General features: G+C 40.6%; 1 protein-coding gene across 2 annotated transcripts in view; it reads left to right on the top strand.

The window, feature by feature from the left end:
* The window catches only part of MBTD1 (mbt domain containing 1), a 62,913-nt gene that overhangs the window by 26,924 nt on the left and 19,305 nt on the right, over nt 1–16,684 (top strand). For both annotated transcript variants that reach the window (XM_056856953.1, XM_056856944.1), the window contains exons 6-13: nt 5,661–5,778; nt 8,085–8,219; nt 8,622–8,710; nt 12,217–12,451; nt 12,728–12,783; nt 13,654–13,758; nt 15,232–15,379; nt 16,379–16,461. In XM_056856953.1, coding sequence (XP_056712931.1) covers nt 5,661–5,778; nt 8,085–8,219; nt 8,622–8,710; nt 12,217–12,451; nt 12,728–12,783; nt 13,654–13,758; nt 15,232–15,379; nt 16,379–16,461 — 969 coding nt within the window. The remainder of the gene's footprint in view (nt 1–5,660; nt 5,779–8,084; nt 8,220–8,621; nt 8,711–12,216; nt 12,452–12,727; nt 12,784–13,653; nt 13,759–15,231; nt 15,380–16,378; nt 16,462–16,684) is intronic.

The following is a 16,684-nucleotide window of genomic DNA, read 5'->3' as shown; positions in this document are numbered from 1 at the left end:
ATATGGTACCTGGGAGGTTAATGGAGTAGGTAGTAGGGCTGCTCTTGGGAAAAGAAAAAGTTAAAAATGCACTGAAAACAGGTATTCTGGGTCATCGCTTATGCACATGCAAAAGATAACCATTCCTTGCCTTCATGGGCATTAGTTACACCTTGTTTGGCCCTCTGAAACAAACCTATAAAGTTCTACCTCGAGGGTACTCTGGAAACCCTAGAGGCTTTAAAAATTCTGCTAATGCTTTAAAAAAAAGTGTTTATGCGTACACCCACACACACCAAGAGAGCCAGGACTACATACTTACTGTCCTAGGCAGTAATTATAGGGTCAGCCTTTTTTTGGGTTGGGAAGCCTACTTATTTAAAGTTTGGACCTCACCCACCAAGACCTTCCTGATTGCAACTTACCTTGCAGGGAAGGCGGCTGTCCCTCACAGATAATTCCTCCAGAGTGTGCGCTGGATCCAAGTGGTGGTTTCCAGGCAGTCCTTCCTTTTATTGGGAAGGAGCCAGAATTGGATGTCTTCGGCGTGAGTCTGAAAGGTAAACTTGTTCTTATCTGTATGCTATGGTTCTGCTAGTTCATATGATGCCAATCCAGGAGAGTTATCGATACAACTTATTTTTGGATAAGGATTGGCACTTACTTAGTGCTATTTTTCCCTCCCCCATGTTTTGAGTAATACTGAGTAGGCTAAGTCTGGTGGTGTGAAGGAAGATGGGCGATTATAGCCATAGATTGTCTACTCTTCCAGGAATAAATGTAATGGCAAGAGAAGACCACATATTGATTATACTATCATTTAAAGGCCACAAGAGCCATATGGATTGGTGTAGGAGGAGCTAGCAGAACCACTATCTTCACAGACAAGGACAAGTTTAAATTTCTGCTATACCCCTATACCAATCCACATCCCTGAAATCTGTTGTGTCGAACTCTGCTATCAGTTGAACTGGGGAAGATGACAATTCGAGAGTCTGTGAGCTAGTTAAATGGGAGACCACTTACGTGGCTCTACTGAACCCACAAACATCCAGCTCAATACTTCTTCTAAAATAAAATAAGATGCATGGTGATGCTGATAATGATCTGGTGACATGTTTAGAAGGGAATGTGTTAGATTTAACAAACGTTAGTATTTCAAATTCATTAAATGCTCTCAGTGAAAATGTGGATCTAATAAAATAAGATTATGGAATAAAGTCATTTAAATCTAAGGGTTTGAAATGCAGAAATATTGTGTAACTAATTGTATAGCGAGATCTTGATTTTTTTAGCTAAATATAAAAATATTTTTTATAAAAAGTGATTGATCTTGAGGGTTTTTTCCTATTCTACGTAAGTCAAGAGTCATGTACCCTAGATAACTGCAGGGTGTTGATTATGTGGAAGTATAAGGAGCCCTAGATGCAAGAAACATTTTTGTCTGTGTAGTAAATACTTTCAGATTTGAATAGTAGGCTTCCCTGCCCTAGATTTGACATTATAGCAATAAACCAGGAGTATGGGAAACATTCTTCTCAAAAGCAGATAACTTCCCCTTCTTTCTCCTGCAAAGAATCACTGTAGTAATGGAAAGAACAATATTTTACAACATGTTCAGTCCTCATAGGTTGCGCAGTCTCCTTCCTTAGACTTATAGACAGATTGAGGCTCATTGCAGACGTAGTTTTCTGGTCATACACATATATAGAATGTAGGGATGTGCTAAATTGGTGCATCTGGTCCCCTAAATAAGGAGCTTTTCATGAGATACTTGTAATCTCCAGTACCAAGACAGTAATATTGAGCTAGACTTGTCATGGATTATGCAAAGGCTAAAATGGCCAAGTCTTTGGATAGTCCCTAACATTAGGTGGTCTTCTAACAAACTTCTTGGCCACCGTCCAGCTAAAGTAAATTCTTACTAAATCCCACTGAAAGCAATTGCACAAGTGAGTCATAGCTAGCTTTGTTAGCCACCTTTTGGATTTCATAAAACAAAGCCAGGATACAAACATTTTAGTAAAACAAACCATCAAAGTACTACAGCATATAAATTAAGGAGCCAGCCAGAGAGAATAAAAGCCATGAGCAAAAAACCCCAGCCATAGTAAAAAGTCTGTCAAAAGTTCTTCTAAAAAGCGCTGCCTTTTCCTAAGTGCCACAAGGAAACCTATCTTCCCTGGAGAAGAAAGTTCCACAATCTTGATGTTACTGTTGAGAAGGCTTTGTCTTTTATAGCCACCCACTGTGTTTCCAACAGCTGGGTTACACACAGAAAAGGGCCTCTGGAGAAGGCTTGAATGTGCAGGTAGGTTCATATAGAAGTAAGCAGTCCTTTAAATTATCCCAAACCTAGACTGGTGTAGGTTAAAATCAACACTTTCAACATATCATGGAAATAACCATCAGCTGCTGCAGAGATGTCCTAAGATTGGTGTAGTACAGTCCATGTGGTTGGCTTCTGTTAACAATTTGGCTGTTGTGTTCTGAACCTGTTTATACTTCTGGACATGCAGAGCACATTTCAGTAGTTCAATCTAAAGAGACCAAAGCATGAGTGACTATGGCTAGGCGATGGATCTCAAGAAAAAGGCATAGCTGGCAAACCAGCCTAAACTGGTGAAATTAACGTCTGTCCACTGCCACCCCCTGCACATCCAGATCTAGGGATGAGTCCAAAAACTTACTCAGCCACAAGCCTGAATCTTGTTCCCTTTGTTTCAATTTAACTTAACCACAATTATCTTTAGGCAGGTTTGGGTCCATTGGGTTATTAAACACATTAGATCATTTTATTGTAATCTGGTAAGAGGAATTTATGTAGCTTCATCAAGTTCATTTAATATATGCACAATGAATCCTAATTTCCATTGTACGGTAGGTGCCTATCAGGCTAACTCATATTCTCCCCCAACTTTCTGGTACCTTCATATGGTCGCAAACTGGCATCAAAGTAATTAATTTGTTGAAACCCCTGCTTCAAGATTTGCCACGCTTAAAAATTATGAAATCATTTTGCTGTAAGGCTAAGTCATCTGTTGCACATGCTAAAAGTTGCTTCTGTAAATTAAACTAGGCATGACCAGGTCATTTTCTGCCTTGTTCTTAAGTAGTGAAGATCAGTTGTCCACCTTTATGGCAGCCTTTAAATAATTTGCATATTTTTCCTTCAAACATATTTTCACACAACGTTCTGCTTCCTTCAGCTATTATATTTCAGTTTTGTTTAACTTAAAATTATTTAAATCTTCACACACTAATCCACTGAAAGAAAGTAGAGGTGCTATGTTAATACTCAAATTATATTCTGAACTGGCTCTGTATCTTTCCTGAATATTTTCCACCCAGGAAACTAGAGATCTTAGAACTTTCATCCCCAGAATTCTTCAGCAATTGTTGCCAGTCAGATGCTGACCAAGGCTAAACAATACAAAGTCAGGATAGCTTTATACAATACATATTTTAAAATTTCATAATTCACTTAATCGGTACACTCTATTTGACTTACAAGTTTGTGTTCTCTAATTAAAATTATTAATATTTGGTAATTGTTAACCCAGCCTCTTAGAATGTAAAGATTTTAGTTTATTGGTAGTCCACAGCCATTATTTGTTTTATTATTCCAAAATTTGTATACCTAAGTTAATGCTAAATATTTAGCAGAAAGAACCTGTATCACTGTAAAACATGCCATGAACAATCGCTTAAGGTTTTAGATATAGCTATCACAGTTACATTCTTCTTAAATGGGTTTATCACATATTTTCGTGCAGCCAACAAGTTATTCCCCATCAACCTAGTTTTCTCATTTGGCAGTCTCGTCTAGCTGCTTAATAATAAACTTTTAAGTACAATTTCTTGAATATTCTCAGTTTTTGATGGTGCATTAACTGAAGTATGACTTTCCGGGACATGCGCTCCTTAAGGCATTATTTTTCCATTATCCCAACTGAAGATAATGTTCAGCGAATGCTCAAAGGCTTATTTTTGTCAGGCCTTCAAGACTGAAATTAATCCATAATAACTCTTGGATACTCTGCTGATTTCTCATTGAGTAGTATACATCTTTCCAATGCTGTGTCAGTCATAATTGTGTTTAATCCTCTGACTGCAATCTGTAAACGCCTTAATTCTGCCTTTTTTCTTTTAAGATTTCTGTAAAGTTATTTCCCCCCTAAAGAATAGGATATGTTAATCGGTTCCCACACATTGGTCATTGTTAGCAAACAGAAGGTATTCCAGTAGGATTGTCAACCTCCAAGTAATAGCTGGAGATCCCCTGCTATTACAACTGATCTCCCTCTGATAGAGATCAGGTCACCTGGAGAAAATGGCCACTTTGCCAATTGGACTTTATGGCATTGGAGTCCCTCCCCTCTCTAAACCCTGCCTTCCTTAGGCTTCGCCCAAAAAACCTCCTGTCGGTGGCAAAGAGGGACCTGGCAATCCTATATTTCAGCCATTTTCTGGCAAGACTTGACATTTTCTTCACATGTCACCTTTAAGAGGAAGTGATATCACAGACCAGTAATGCAACAAGGACCTTAAACAAAATTCAAGGTTTAAACATGAGGTTAGTGGTGTGTGTATATGGGCGGGATTCACTACAATCCACTAAGGTAAACCAAGAATTACCAGTTGCAGAAGCAGTAACCATGTTGTCTCTATTGCAACCCCCTCTATCTTAAAAACGTGCTGTATTAATTTGTTGTTGGGGTATGATATATCCCAAATATGTTGCAGTTGGAAAATACATCTCTTATTATAGTTTAGCATAAATTATTCTAGTTTTAGCATAAAGGGGAATTTTAGCTTTTGTTGAAAAGTACTAAAGTTCCAGCATAATAGCCCTTTATATTACTTTTACAATTACTATGCTTAAAACAAAAACCTCATCAAAGCATAATAAGTGAAGAAACCTAATGCAAGCAGTGTTATAACTGGCAGTGACGCTCAAGCACTATAGTTGCGTGTGCTGAGGCTTAACTTCTAAATGGTTTTCTTTCTCTCCCTGCCCTGGAAAATGTACATAATCCTGTTAGTTGCAAAACCTTACATTAACCGCAGATAACAACTTTGAGGGTCACCTAGAGGTGAGGCTGGTTCAGTTTGTAAGCTGCAGAGACCTTAACTGCAGCTATAAAAATTAAGAAAGGGGTTTCTGATTACCTCTTCAGCAAGCTACACAAGTAAAAAAAACCTTGTGCAGCTTCGTGCTAGGGAAGAGTTAAGTGGTACATTAAGACTATCAAGATAAAATAAACTTGGAAGTTAGTAACTAGAGTTCTCCTTCTGGAGTCTAATTAACCCCCAGTGCACTTATAGTGGAATTTTTGGTGTATGTATTACATTAACAAACAAAATTCTACAATGTGTTGTTGCCAATGTGTTCATTTTCCTGTTCATTCCAGCAGAGGTCACTTACAGCCCAGTATTATTCTGATATTTTCCTTAACTTTTTAAAATAAGAACAGGAAGGGTGAGGCTGAAAAAGTGGAATATAATTGAACTGAGTATACAAAGTGGTACAGGATTACTAAAAAATTGTATGTATTGAATTCTGTGCAAACCCACTGGAAGAAAAAGGTTTAAAATTGTGCATGTATTTCTTGTACGTGTATACCTATGCAAGCTGAATAAAACGTGTAACAATGGTATTTTTGTACTTTTCATTGCAGGCACCCATGGGGACTTGTTGGGGTGACATTTCAGAAGGTGTGCGTGTAGAAGTCCCTAACACAGACTGCAATTTACCTACCAAAGTCTTCTGGATTGCTGGGATTGTAAAATTAGCAGGTTACTAATTTTATATACAATTGTATAGTTTTTTTTAATGCAGATGTTTAGAAAAGATTGAGAGAATTAATAGTAAAAAGAAAAATAGTAATAGGCTTGAATAGTCAGTTGTAATGTGGCAAGCTCTTAAGTGAACAGTGCTTACACCAGTAAGTTCTGTTTATAAATGATACCAGTGAAGGCTTTAAACGTCAGTCATACTAACATACTAACAGATGTCAGACTAATATCTGCCATAATGAACAATACAGAGACTATTTTCTATAGCCTTTGTTTACATTTTTCACAGAGGCTGGTTGGAATAAATTCATCTATTTTATTTATTAATACAATTTTTAACAAAAATCCAACTTTCCAGTTAAAACAATTGACCATTCAAGGCAGTATATAAGGAATAAAAGAATAGTGACAAGGCAGTATATAAGGAATAAAAGAATAGTGACAAAATAGTAAAATAGAACCAGCAATAAAACACAAATATCAAAGCAGTGCCATATTTAGCTATTAGTCTGGATGTGTGTGTGTGTGTGTGTGTTAAGTGCTGTCAAGTCGCTTCCAACACATAGCTGCCCTATGAATCAATGCCTTAAATGACGAATGTGGATGACTTCGGAGAGTGTAGCGGGGGGAAGGGTCTTGACAGAAGATCTTAGTAGGCAGTCCTTAGGCAATCTGGGTTCCAGACTGTTTAGAGCGCTATATGTCAGTGCCAGCACTTTGCCTGTACTTAGAAGCAAATGGGGAGCTAGTGAAGTTCTTTCAGAATTAGGGAAATGCCATGTTCTACACCAGCTGAAATCTGCACATAGTCCTCAAAGGTAGCCCCCCTTAGAGAGCATTGTAGGAATTAAGCTTGGTTGTAACCAAATGATAACTGTCTGAAAAGGGTGCAGCTAACAGATCAACTAAAACTGCTGAAAGTCACTTGGAGCAGTTAATGTGTACATTGCAGCACTGATGACTTGGTAGGATTGGTTCCCTGATTCCTGACATCTCCCAGGATTAAGCTTTTTCTAACTTCCGTTCTGTGATGTCCCTTTTATATTTAACACTTAGCAATCTGCTTATTCAAAGAGTTGGATCCCATGATCTGTCAGCAGATGGCATTGGTGATTGCCGATCCCCCCCACCCCCCAAGCAGGGGACTAAATTGTTCTTTCTATCTCTGCTGTCAGGGCAGCTCTGCTGTTGGAAGAGAAGACAGGGTGGTTTCTCCTCCTTTCCTTTTCCCCACTGCAACCTCCTGACTCATGTGGCTGTTGCACCACAGGGCTCCTCCAGTCCTGGGTATTAACTTTTCCAAAGTCAGAGAGGACTTCCATAGGGAGGGTAAACACAGGAAAGATTGGCAGTCCTTGCATCTTTGGATTGCAGGATCCAACTCAGCGGCTGTTGGAGCAGGGTACTGTCAGTGGAAATTCTTGGATCTTTTTTCTTTGTTACCTAGTCATGTTTGCCTGGGGCATAGTACTTAAGGCATCAGTAAGGCTTAGGAGCTGCGCCAAAGAATGCAGCACCTGCAGCTCAGATCTCCACTTAGTATGTTGAGTACTTCTGTGTTAAACGGGTTTGGAAAGAGCTGTTTCAGATTAATGTTTTCTAAAAGGTTCCTTGCAACAGCAAGAGTATAGTGGTATTATCATATTTAATTATTTAAATGCTTCACCCTGTTTTTCTCCCAACACTGGGGACTTGCAACATAAAATACTCACAAAATACAAATGTAAATAAAATATGCAGTACCCAACAGTCCTCCAGTCAAACTTAACACAGGTGATAAGCCGTGAGAACATCATGGGCTGCTGCTGGTTCTGCAAGCACTACATGCACAAGGCCATACTGCAAGCCATGGGCTAAGAGCTGAAGACCCTTTGTATTTGCCCTTCAGCACATGTCAAAGGTTTGTGCCTGTTGCAGAGCCCAGGCTTTAGGGTGCCTGCACAAAGGGAGTTAAAGAGAGATGCTCAGCCCAAATCTTACTCCGATGGCTTAAATATTCCCAATTTCTTCCCATTTGTCTCCTATTGGGTAATGCACACATTAACCTTTTATTCGCTACCTACCATTCTGTCTGACTTGGCTTATTTATTTAAAATACTTCATCCTACTTTTCTCCTAACAAAGGACCTAAAGTGACTTCCAAAGAACGGGGAAGACTTCTTTCCTCTGGCAGCCACTGGCAGCTGGAAAACACCACCAGCATTAGCTCCCTTTTTGTAGAAGCCATTATCAGATGGAAGGGGCTTGACTCCATGTGTATCCTTAAGAGTAACATGAATCAGCATATGAGTTTGCTCTGTTTTCAGGTTACAATGCTTTACTAAGATACGAAGGCTTCGAAAATGATTCAAGTCTTGATTTCTGGTGCAACGTTTGTGTTCCTGATATCCACCCAGTTGGTTGGTGCGCAACCAGCGGGAAACCTCTAGTACCGCCTCGAAGTATGTAAATCTGGCATTAACTGTTATTGATCTCATGCTTTGTGTATCAATCATGTTATGTAACATAAATATTGTGGTGTGTTTTTTTTATATGATCCTGATGCGACAAGGCTTAACTTATGGCCCTCCTAACTTAGTAGTGCAAACAAAATATATTTGCTTCATACATGTTTAAAGATGGTTGGGCTTCATTTATTAATTAATAGGATGGAACAGAAGGCTATACGTGCTTTTAATAAGACCCCAGGGTAGATGTCAAAACCTTGTAAAGTTACCAAAAAGTTTGAAGTATTTCCAACAGCTGAAAATATATCAAGTGAAGTCTTTAAAAAAATCATTTTTTACATATCTCACTCAGTATTGTAAAACACAACTAATTTTTTTTCTTCTGAACACTGACAGCCATTCATCACAAATACACAAACTGGAAAGCTTTTCTAGTGAAACGACTCACTGGTGCCAAAACTCTTCCTCCTGACTTCTCTCAGAAGGTAAGTCTGATTGTAACAAAAGCCTGGGCAGCCTCTCAAGAAAGGAAGGTTATTCCTCATTTGATGTGTAGTATTTTGTGTACTACATTTGAGCAGGAATAATATCAAAACAGTTTAAGAACAGTGAAATAGTATGAGTTGGATTCAGTGATCTTTGTGCACAATGACCGTGGATCTTTTCTTTGTTCCTCTCATCCCATCAGTTCTGATTTCAGGAAAATGGATGGCCAGAGATGTAGGACCTGCATGGACTAATAGCCCTACAGATCAGGGGGCTGCACTGAGGAGGGGGAAGGAGGTGAAGTCACCCTCTCCTCTTTCTTCCATCAGCACAGCTGTATTGACAGAAGAAGGTAGGAGGAGCAGTTTTGCCCTTCCCCTGCTCCTCAGTGCTGACCCCTGACCTATGTGGTTGAACACATGAAGCTGCCTTATACTGAATCAGACCCTTGGTCCATCAAAGTCAGACTGACAGTGGCTTTCCAGGGTCTCAGGAAGAGGTCTTTCACATCACCTACTTGCCTGCTCCCTTTAACTGGAGATGCCGGGGATTGAACCTGGGGCCTTCTTCATGTCAAGCAGATGCTCTACCACTGAGCCACAGCCCCTCCCCCTGTGGTTCTTAGTTCACAGAGGTCCCTTGACTTCAGGAGTTGCCTGCTGGAGAAAGACCTTCCTTGAAGGATCCAACCTGGTCTCTAATAACTGGAAGTAGCATCTGCCAACGAATACAGCCAGAGTCTGAATGAAAGCAAAAGCCTTTGCTTACAAAAATTCAGCAGAATAACCAGGTTTTCACTTGTATCCAAAAAGCGGCAAGAGAAGTTGCCTGTCTGGCCCTAGTTGGGAGAGAATTCTGTAATTCAGGAAAAGCGCCGAACAATATAGTATTTCATTTGCTGATGATAAAATAGGTAAGGGGAGGATGAGATGTAAGATAGTCCTTGAGATAAGCAGAGTTCAGGCTATTCAGGGTTTTCAAGGTCAAATCACTGCGTCCCTTGATCGATTCTTGCTCTGCATTGGAAAATCGGGTTGGGTCTTGCTCCAGTAATGTTTTTAGATGCCCCTAAGTGTAAATATTTCATTGATAAGAAGGTATGGCTAATTAATTTGGATTAAGGTTGCATATGCTGCTAGTTTAACCTTATACCAGATGAAGAAAAATGACTATGCCTACAAGGAGAACCCAGGCATAGTAATGAAGAAGAAGAGTTGGTTTTTATATACTGACTTTCTCTACCACTTAAGAGAGACTCAAACCGGCTTACAATCACCTTCCCTTCCCCTCCCCACAACAGACACCCTGTGGGGTAGGTGAGGCTGAGAGAATGTGACTTGCCCAGGGTCACCCAGCTGGCTTCATGTGTAGGCATGGGGAAACAAATCCAGTTCACCAGATTAGCCTCCGCCACTCGTGGAGGAGGGGGGAATCAACCTGGTTCTCCAGATCAGAGTCCACCGCACCACGCTAAACCACCAAAAGAGAGCACTGTGTACAGATCTGTTTGGTCAAAAATTAGTGATGCGTGCCTTGATTACATAGTTTTCTATAGTTTTTATTTTATTTTATTATTTTATTTTTATCCATAGTTTTTATTTTATTTTGGTGTTTAAATCTGAGTATGTAGTTCTGCAGAAGCAACAGGAGGAAACACAGACTCAAAGATCTAGACCCTGGAAACAAATCCTGGTGCCAGCTCTGCCCCAATATCCATTCAAGTGACTCTATCACAGCACCCAATAACATTGCCCATGCCTTCAAGGGTACATTCACTTGCATGTCCCCTAATGTGAAATATGCTGTCATGTAATGACTTTCTGCCTTTACTACTGGACAATCTGTATGCAAGAGAATAAATAAACACAGACTGTACATTAAAATAGAAACAAACTAATGGGAGCATTTCAGCCTCCCTGGGCATTCACTAATAGACATATAGATTATAGTACTTCAGCAGAGCCCTGAGGTGGATGGCCCAGGCTAGCCTGATCTCGTCAGATCTCAGAAGCTAAGCAGGATCAGCCCTGGTTAGTATTTGGATGGAAAACCACCAAGGAAGTCCAGGGCTGCTGTGCCGAGGAAGGCACTGGCAAACCACCTCTATTAGTCTCTTGCCTTGAAAACCCCATAAGGGGTTGCCATAAGTCGGCTCCGACTTGACGGCACTTTACACACACACACACACACACTTCAGCAGAAACGTTTCAGCGGGAGGCGCTCTCAAGTAGCTGTTGAGTTGGAATACTATGCATATTTGATACTGTCAAACTTGGGTTCAACACACTACAAAACGTAATTGTTTCTCATTAAAGATTTATGTATGCCGTTCAGATTCATCCTGTTTTGCCAGTTCATTAGCCATTGAGAGTGGTCTGAGTAGATTACTTTTGCTCTTGTTTTCATGTGTGCTTCGCGGTATTATGATGTTCTGGGAAACGGAGCCTTCTGACCTCCTGCCTTCTGCTATTTGTAGCTTTGGATATAATTTTTTTCTGCCCACTGAATGTAACACTTCACATAACTGATGAAGTAGGTTCTAATTCACAAAAGTTTTGTTGTTTTTACAGAAAAAAGTCTTATGGCACCTTAAAACTAATAGAACATCATCAATTATTAATTAACTTTAGCCCCCAAAATAACATTTCCGTGACAAATGTCATCCAATTGTTTAGATACTTTCTGGAGTCCTTTTGCCTCCCTCTCCCATAAAAAGGCTGCTGAAATAAAAAGGTTTTCACTGTTTTCCTAAAAGTGACAACCGATTTGGTGGAAAGAGGTTCCATGGGAAAAGGTCATGGCTCAGTGATAGAGCGGGTGTCGTGTGTGCAGATCCGGTTTCAATCCCTGGATCACAAAAGTTAAGAGAAACCTTGATTTGTCCAGGTCCCTGCAGATCCTTTGCTAATGCTGAGCTGGATGAACCAGCTTCATATGCTCATGTGTGATAAGAATGCTGCCACTGAGAAGAGCCTTTCAAAATAACTTCAGATAAAGGATGAGTTTTGAGTTGACTTAGAGCCTCTTTACAAATCAGAGTACACCAGTTGGGTCCCCACCACGTATTCTGGGCAGCAGTCAAATATGAGCTGTGGGTTCTCCTCAGTTCCTGTGCACGTGGTGTCTGATTTATATTGAGACTACGGTGCACATTTCCTGATCTGAAACAGTCCATGAGGGGGCAGTATTTCCTCAGTGGGCTAAATAGTGCTCCCAGGACCATTTCAAGAGGTGAAGGCCAGTCACTAGTGCAGAAGGTGGGAAGTGTTTTCCTAAGGTAATCTGGACCAAGGTTGTTTAGGAGAGGCAAACTGGGAGGCAACGGAGTTGTTTCAGCACCAAAAATAGGGTTGTGAACTTTTGAACTGGCTGACTGGGGAATCGCTATTCATAATATGTAAAAGTAGATTTTGTTCGTAAAGATTCTTTTTGGTAGCAGAAAATTTGTGAAGTGTGTTACATTTTTAAAGGCAGGGACATTACTCTTCCTACTCTTTGTTTTCAGGTATCAGAAAGCATGCAGTATCCTTTCAAACCTTCAATGAGAGTGGAAGTTGTTGACAAAACACATCTCTGCCGAACACGGGTAGCAGTTGTAGACAACGTAATTGGAGGCAGATTAAGATTAGTATATGAAGAAAGTGAAGACAAAACAGATGATTTCTGGTGCCATATGTACAGCCCTCTCATCCATCCCATTGGTTGGTCTCGAAGTATAGGACATCGGTTCAAAAGATCTGGTAAGTTCAACTGGTAAGGAATGGTAAAGAGTGAACACCATTGTTGTATATGTTTTTGTAATGGGTAATCAGCCCATTTACCACAAACATGTTGATATATCCACCTGATTTGTCTACTACAGCTGTGAAAACATGAGTGGTATAAATCTTGTCTGATTTTCATAACCATTGGACCAGTTATCTTATAAAGGAATGATCTTTGAAGTGATGAACTAGAAGCCTTTATATTTTCATAATTTGCTGTTACTTTTTATTTTTACTACTATTTCTTCACAGATATTGCCAAGAAACAGGATTCTCACTTTGATGCACCCCCACATTTATTTGCTAAGGTATGATGTTTTACAAGGAATTTCAATTTTTACCATAGAAGGAATTAGTTAGCACTGATATATGAGAAGCAAGTGGGCAATACTGTATTTCCTCTTGCTGAAGAAGTGTATTTTACCATGTGATACTCATGGAGAAGTGAATAAAAAATAAAGATTTTAGAGAGAGTAAGACTATAAGTGATGAGGGCCCCAGGTCCATCCTATGGCTACCAACACCTTTTCAGAAGCATTTGTAATTCTTTACAAATTGGCTGAGGCCCTAATTTGGATTGGATTCAAAATAAGGCCAGGAGCCCTTGTCTCCCATTTCCCCCACGCTGAGAGCCAATGTGGTGTTTGGAGCGGTGGACTCTGATCTAGAGAACCGTGTTTGATTCCCCACTCCTCCACATGAGCGGCGGAGTCTAATCTGGTGAACTGGATTTGTTTGTCCACTCCTCCACATGAAGCCAAGGTCACACTCTCTCAGCCTCACCTACCTCACAGGGTGTCTGTTGTGGGGAGGGGAAGGGAAGGTGATTGTAAGCCAGTTTGATTCTTCCTTAAGTGGTAGAGAAAGTCAGCATATAAAAAACTCTTCTTCTTTTCAGGTGCCAAAAACAGTTATGGGAGAGCTGTTGCTGCATCTGAAAAGGCTTGGGAGGGGACAAGAGCTCCTGGGGCCATCGCATGTCCAATCAGGATTGGGGCTTCATGGCAATTTTTAAAGACCCACAAATGCTTCTGAAATGGCATTGGCGGCCATGAGTTAGACCTGTGGCCCTGGTCACTTGTAGTTTAGCCCTGAATGAATAACTGTTTTTGATGCTGACCGTTCTGATTTTATGGCATTTATTTGATGCTTCAGAAAAATGTCTGTGGTTTCTTTAGGTAAAAGAAGTTGAATCGAGTGGAGAATGGTTCAAGGAGGGAATGAAATTGGAAGCCATAGATCCATTAAACCTTTCTGCAATATGTGTGGCAACAATTAGAAAGGTAACAACATTAACATACTTTGGAGTAGAGACAGTCCCTATGGCCATTCTCTCTACATTTGTGTTGCAGCCAGAACCAACTGACTTGCTGAAATAAGATTAATACCTGATTAATTCCCATAGCTCTGCACTACAAAGTGGCCCTTGATGGATTCATAACTGGACTGCTCGAGAACCCATTGAATAGCATGGTATTCAAACCAAGGAACTGAATTATTTTATTGACTGGCTGGTGAATTAAACCCCCCCCAGCAAAGAGCAATTCAGAGTTACTTTCAAAAATACAATTCCATTATATTTAGAAGTGCTGCAGTATCTGATATTTTGGAGCAATTTGTAGCTCTACCTTGTCTCCTTTCACTGCAGGGGCTAAAACATAAGTAGAGCGCGCACAGGTCTACTGATCACTAGTAAGGGCCACTGAACACAATGTTCCCAATCCCTTAATGATGATAAGGGCAGTGGCGGACCTACATTTTTGGGGCCCTGAAGCTTGAACTGTTATGGAGGGCCCTTCGCAACCGGCAACAATAGGGCAACATCCAACAAGGTCCAAAGGGCCTTGCTGCCCTTGCAAGGACCTCGAGGCTCAAATGGTGGTGAACAGGGTGGTGGGGTGGAGTCCTTGAAAATGAGACATACAGTGATGAAATAAAACTACCGAACTATTAAGCCTGCACCAACAAAGGATCTGACAATCCAGCTGCCAAAATGTAGGCTATGAATAGATCCTGGGGTGAGCCGTTACAGCTGGGTGTTCGAGCACAGCAAGCCCCCGAGAAAATTGTGAAATCTGACCAATGACAGGGACATTTTGAGGTCGTACGAAATGGGTATTAGAGCATATTCTAATGTCAATATTAAGTACTTCAACCCATCAGCTTATGATTCTATTCACTTAAAAAACGCCATCGGTTTTGTTGAGAAATTCACTCATTAAAAAAAGTTGCTTCAGGGGGCCCCTCCGGGATTAGGGGCCCTGAAGCTTAAGCTTCATTAGTTTCACAGTAGATCCGCCTCTGGATAAGGGCCTGTGCTTTGGAGTCACACAGCCTTCCACCCAGCTCCATGCCTGCTGCCTGCCTCTGTCCTTTCCTTGCCATCCTATACCATGTGTTAAAATTTACTTCAGCATCAACTTTAATCAGAATTTGAAACCAGCTTCAGATCTGTTGTTAGCATTAACGATGATTAAGGCTGGTAAGGAGAATTTGCATCAAGGTGGGAACTAGAAAGAGTGCCCTGCTTCTGCTCCATTAACCTTATTTAAGAGATCAAGGGTATTACATGCGTTACCAGCCTTACCTGAAATGCTATAGTACAATACATACAAACTATATAGAAGACTTTGTTTTTAACAAGAATTCCTCTTGAACTAACGTTGCTTATTACTTTCCTCCCTTTATCGCCTCTTGTGTTTAACTTCTAGTAGGTATAAATCCTAACTCTTCTGTGTCTTCTGTTTTTTATCAAGGTATTAGCAGATGGATATCTTATGATTGGAATTGATGGCTCTGAGGCAGCAGATGGGTCTGACTGGTTTTGTTACCATGCCACTTCCCCTTCTATATTCCCAGTTGGTTTCTGTGAAATTAACATGATAGAACTAACTCCACCCCGAGGTATTTATGCCTACCTATCCATAAAAATATTACACTTTTGTCAGCAATATTATGTGAAAGAATGGAGTCCCTTTAAGCTCCCTGTCCAGAATTTGTCTTCCGCATCTCTGTTCAGAGTCCTGACTGAAGCTGTTTTGCCAGCAGCTGTTCAGCAGTAAATAGTGCTTCATTACTGCCTGTGCTATCCTTTCGTAGGTTGGCTTGGATATACAGTCTGCTTTCTCAGTCTTCTTTCCCCCTGTTCCTTAGCAGACACTGGTGATGCAATCTGGTATGGTTAAGCTAGGCAAAAGTGAAGAGAATTTGGGGATTTGCCACACTATTGCTTGCTTGCTGAGAGGAAGCAGGTGGGAGAAGGTGTCAGGGCAGGTGCTCGAGTGTCCCTACTGACTTCTGCTTACATCTCTTCAAAGTGAATGGCTCTTTCCCTCTTTTGCCTAGACTACATCAGTCTGATACCACCTTTCTTGGTGGCTTTCTTTGGCTTCCTCCCCCAGTCAGCTAGAACAGCTAGGTTCTGGGGAAAACAGGGAGCAATGGACATTTCCTATTTGGGCTCCCCTCCATCCAAAGAATTTGCTACTGGCTGAAATTGAACAGCTGTATTGAGTTGTGTGTGCAAGAAGTGGTCAACCAGATGAAAGGGGGAAAGGAGAGTGAATGGGCTCTGAAAATGGTTGGTAGAAGAAAGGTAGCAGAGGCAAGCATTGGCATATTAACTTAGTCATATTAAGAAGAGTGGGGGACATGGCAACGTGATTTGGCATATTATTGCTAGCTAACTAATCACCATGTTAATTTCCAAATGTTGCTGAATTCCCTGCACCAGTGTTTGATCAGTGATTTAAAACCACTGATTTAATCTAAGACAAATTTTGTTTGTAATAAGAGGATCATATGGGGCGTGATTACTCTTCCTTTCTGAAACAACCACTGAGAGGCTGAGCCTGTCATATTGAGAAGTGTTTTTGTGTTACTACATAATTGTTAACTTTGCAGGTTATGCAAAACTACCTTTCAAATGGTTTGACTACCTCAGGGAAATGGGTTCAGTAGCAGCTCCTGTGAAGTTCTTCAACAAGGTAAACTGTCACACAGACCAGATTCTTAATTTTGGGGGGCACATGTAAGTAAGGATATGTGCAGATGTTCTTTCACACCCTTCCTGTCCCTTAGAAAACACCCCCCAGACCTCCAAAATGTTGATGGATGTAGAACTTGAATAGATAGAAGTCATACATTCTAGAGGGATAGCAGTTTCAAAGAGGTTAACTCAGTATTTGTTGGGCCATACGTTACAATTTA

The sequence above is a fragment of the Euleptes europaea genome, chromosome 1, assembly GCF_029931775.1.
Source record: "Euleptes europaea isolate rEulEur1 chromosome 1, rEulEur1.hap1, whole genome shotgun sequence".
Classification (NCBI taxonomy): domain Eukaryota; kingdom Metazoa; phylum Chordata; class Lepidosauria; order Squamata; family Sphaerodactylidae; genus Euleptes; species Euleptes europaea.
Note: the sequence above shows the minus strand (reverse complement) of the source record. Positions and strands in the feature narration are given on the sequence as shown.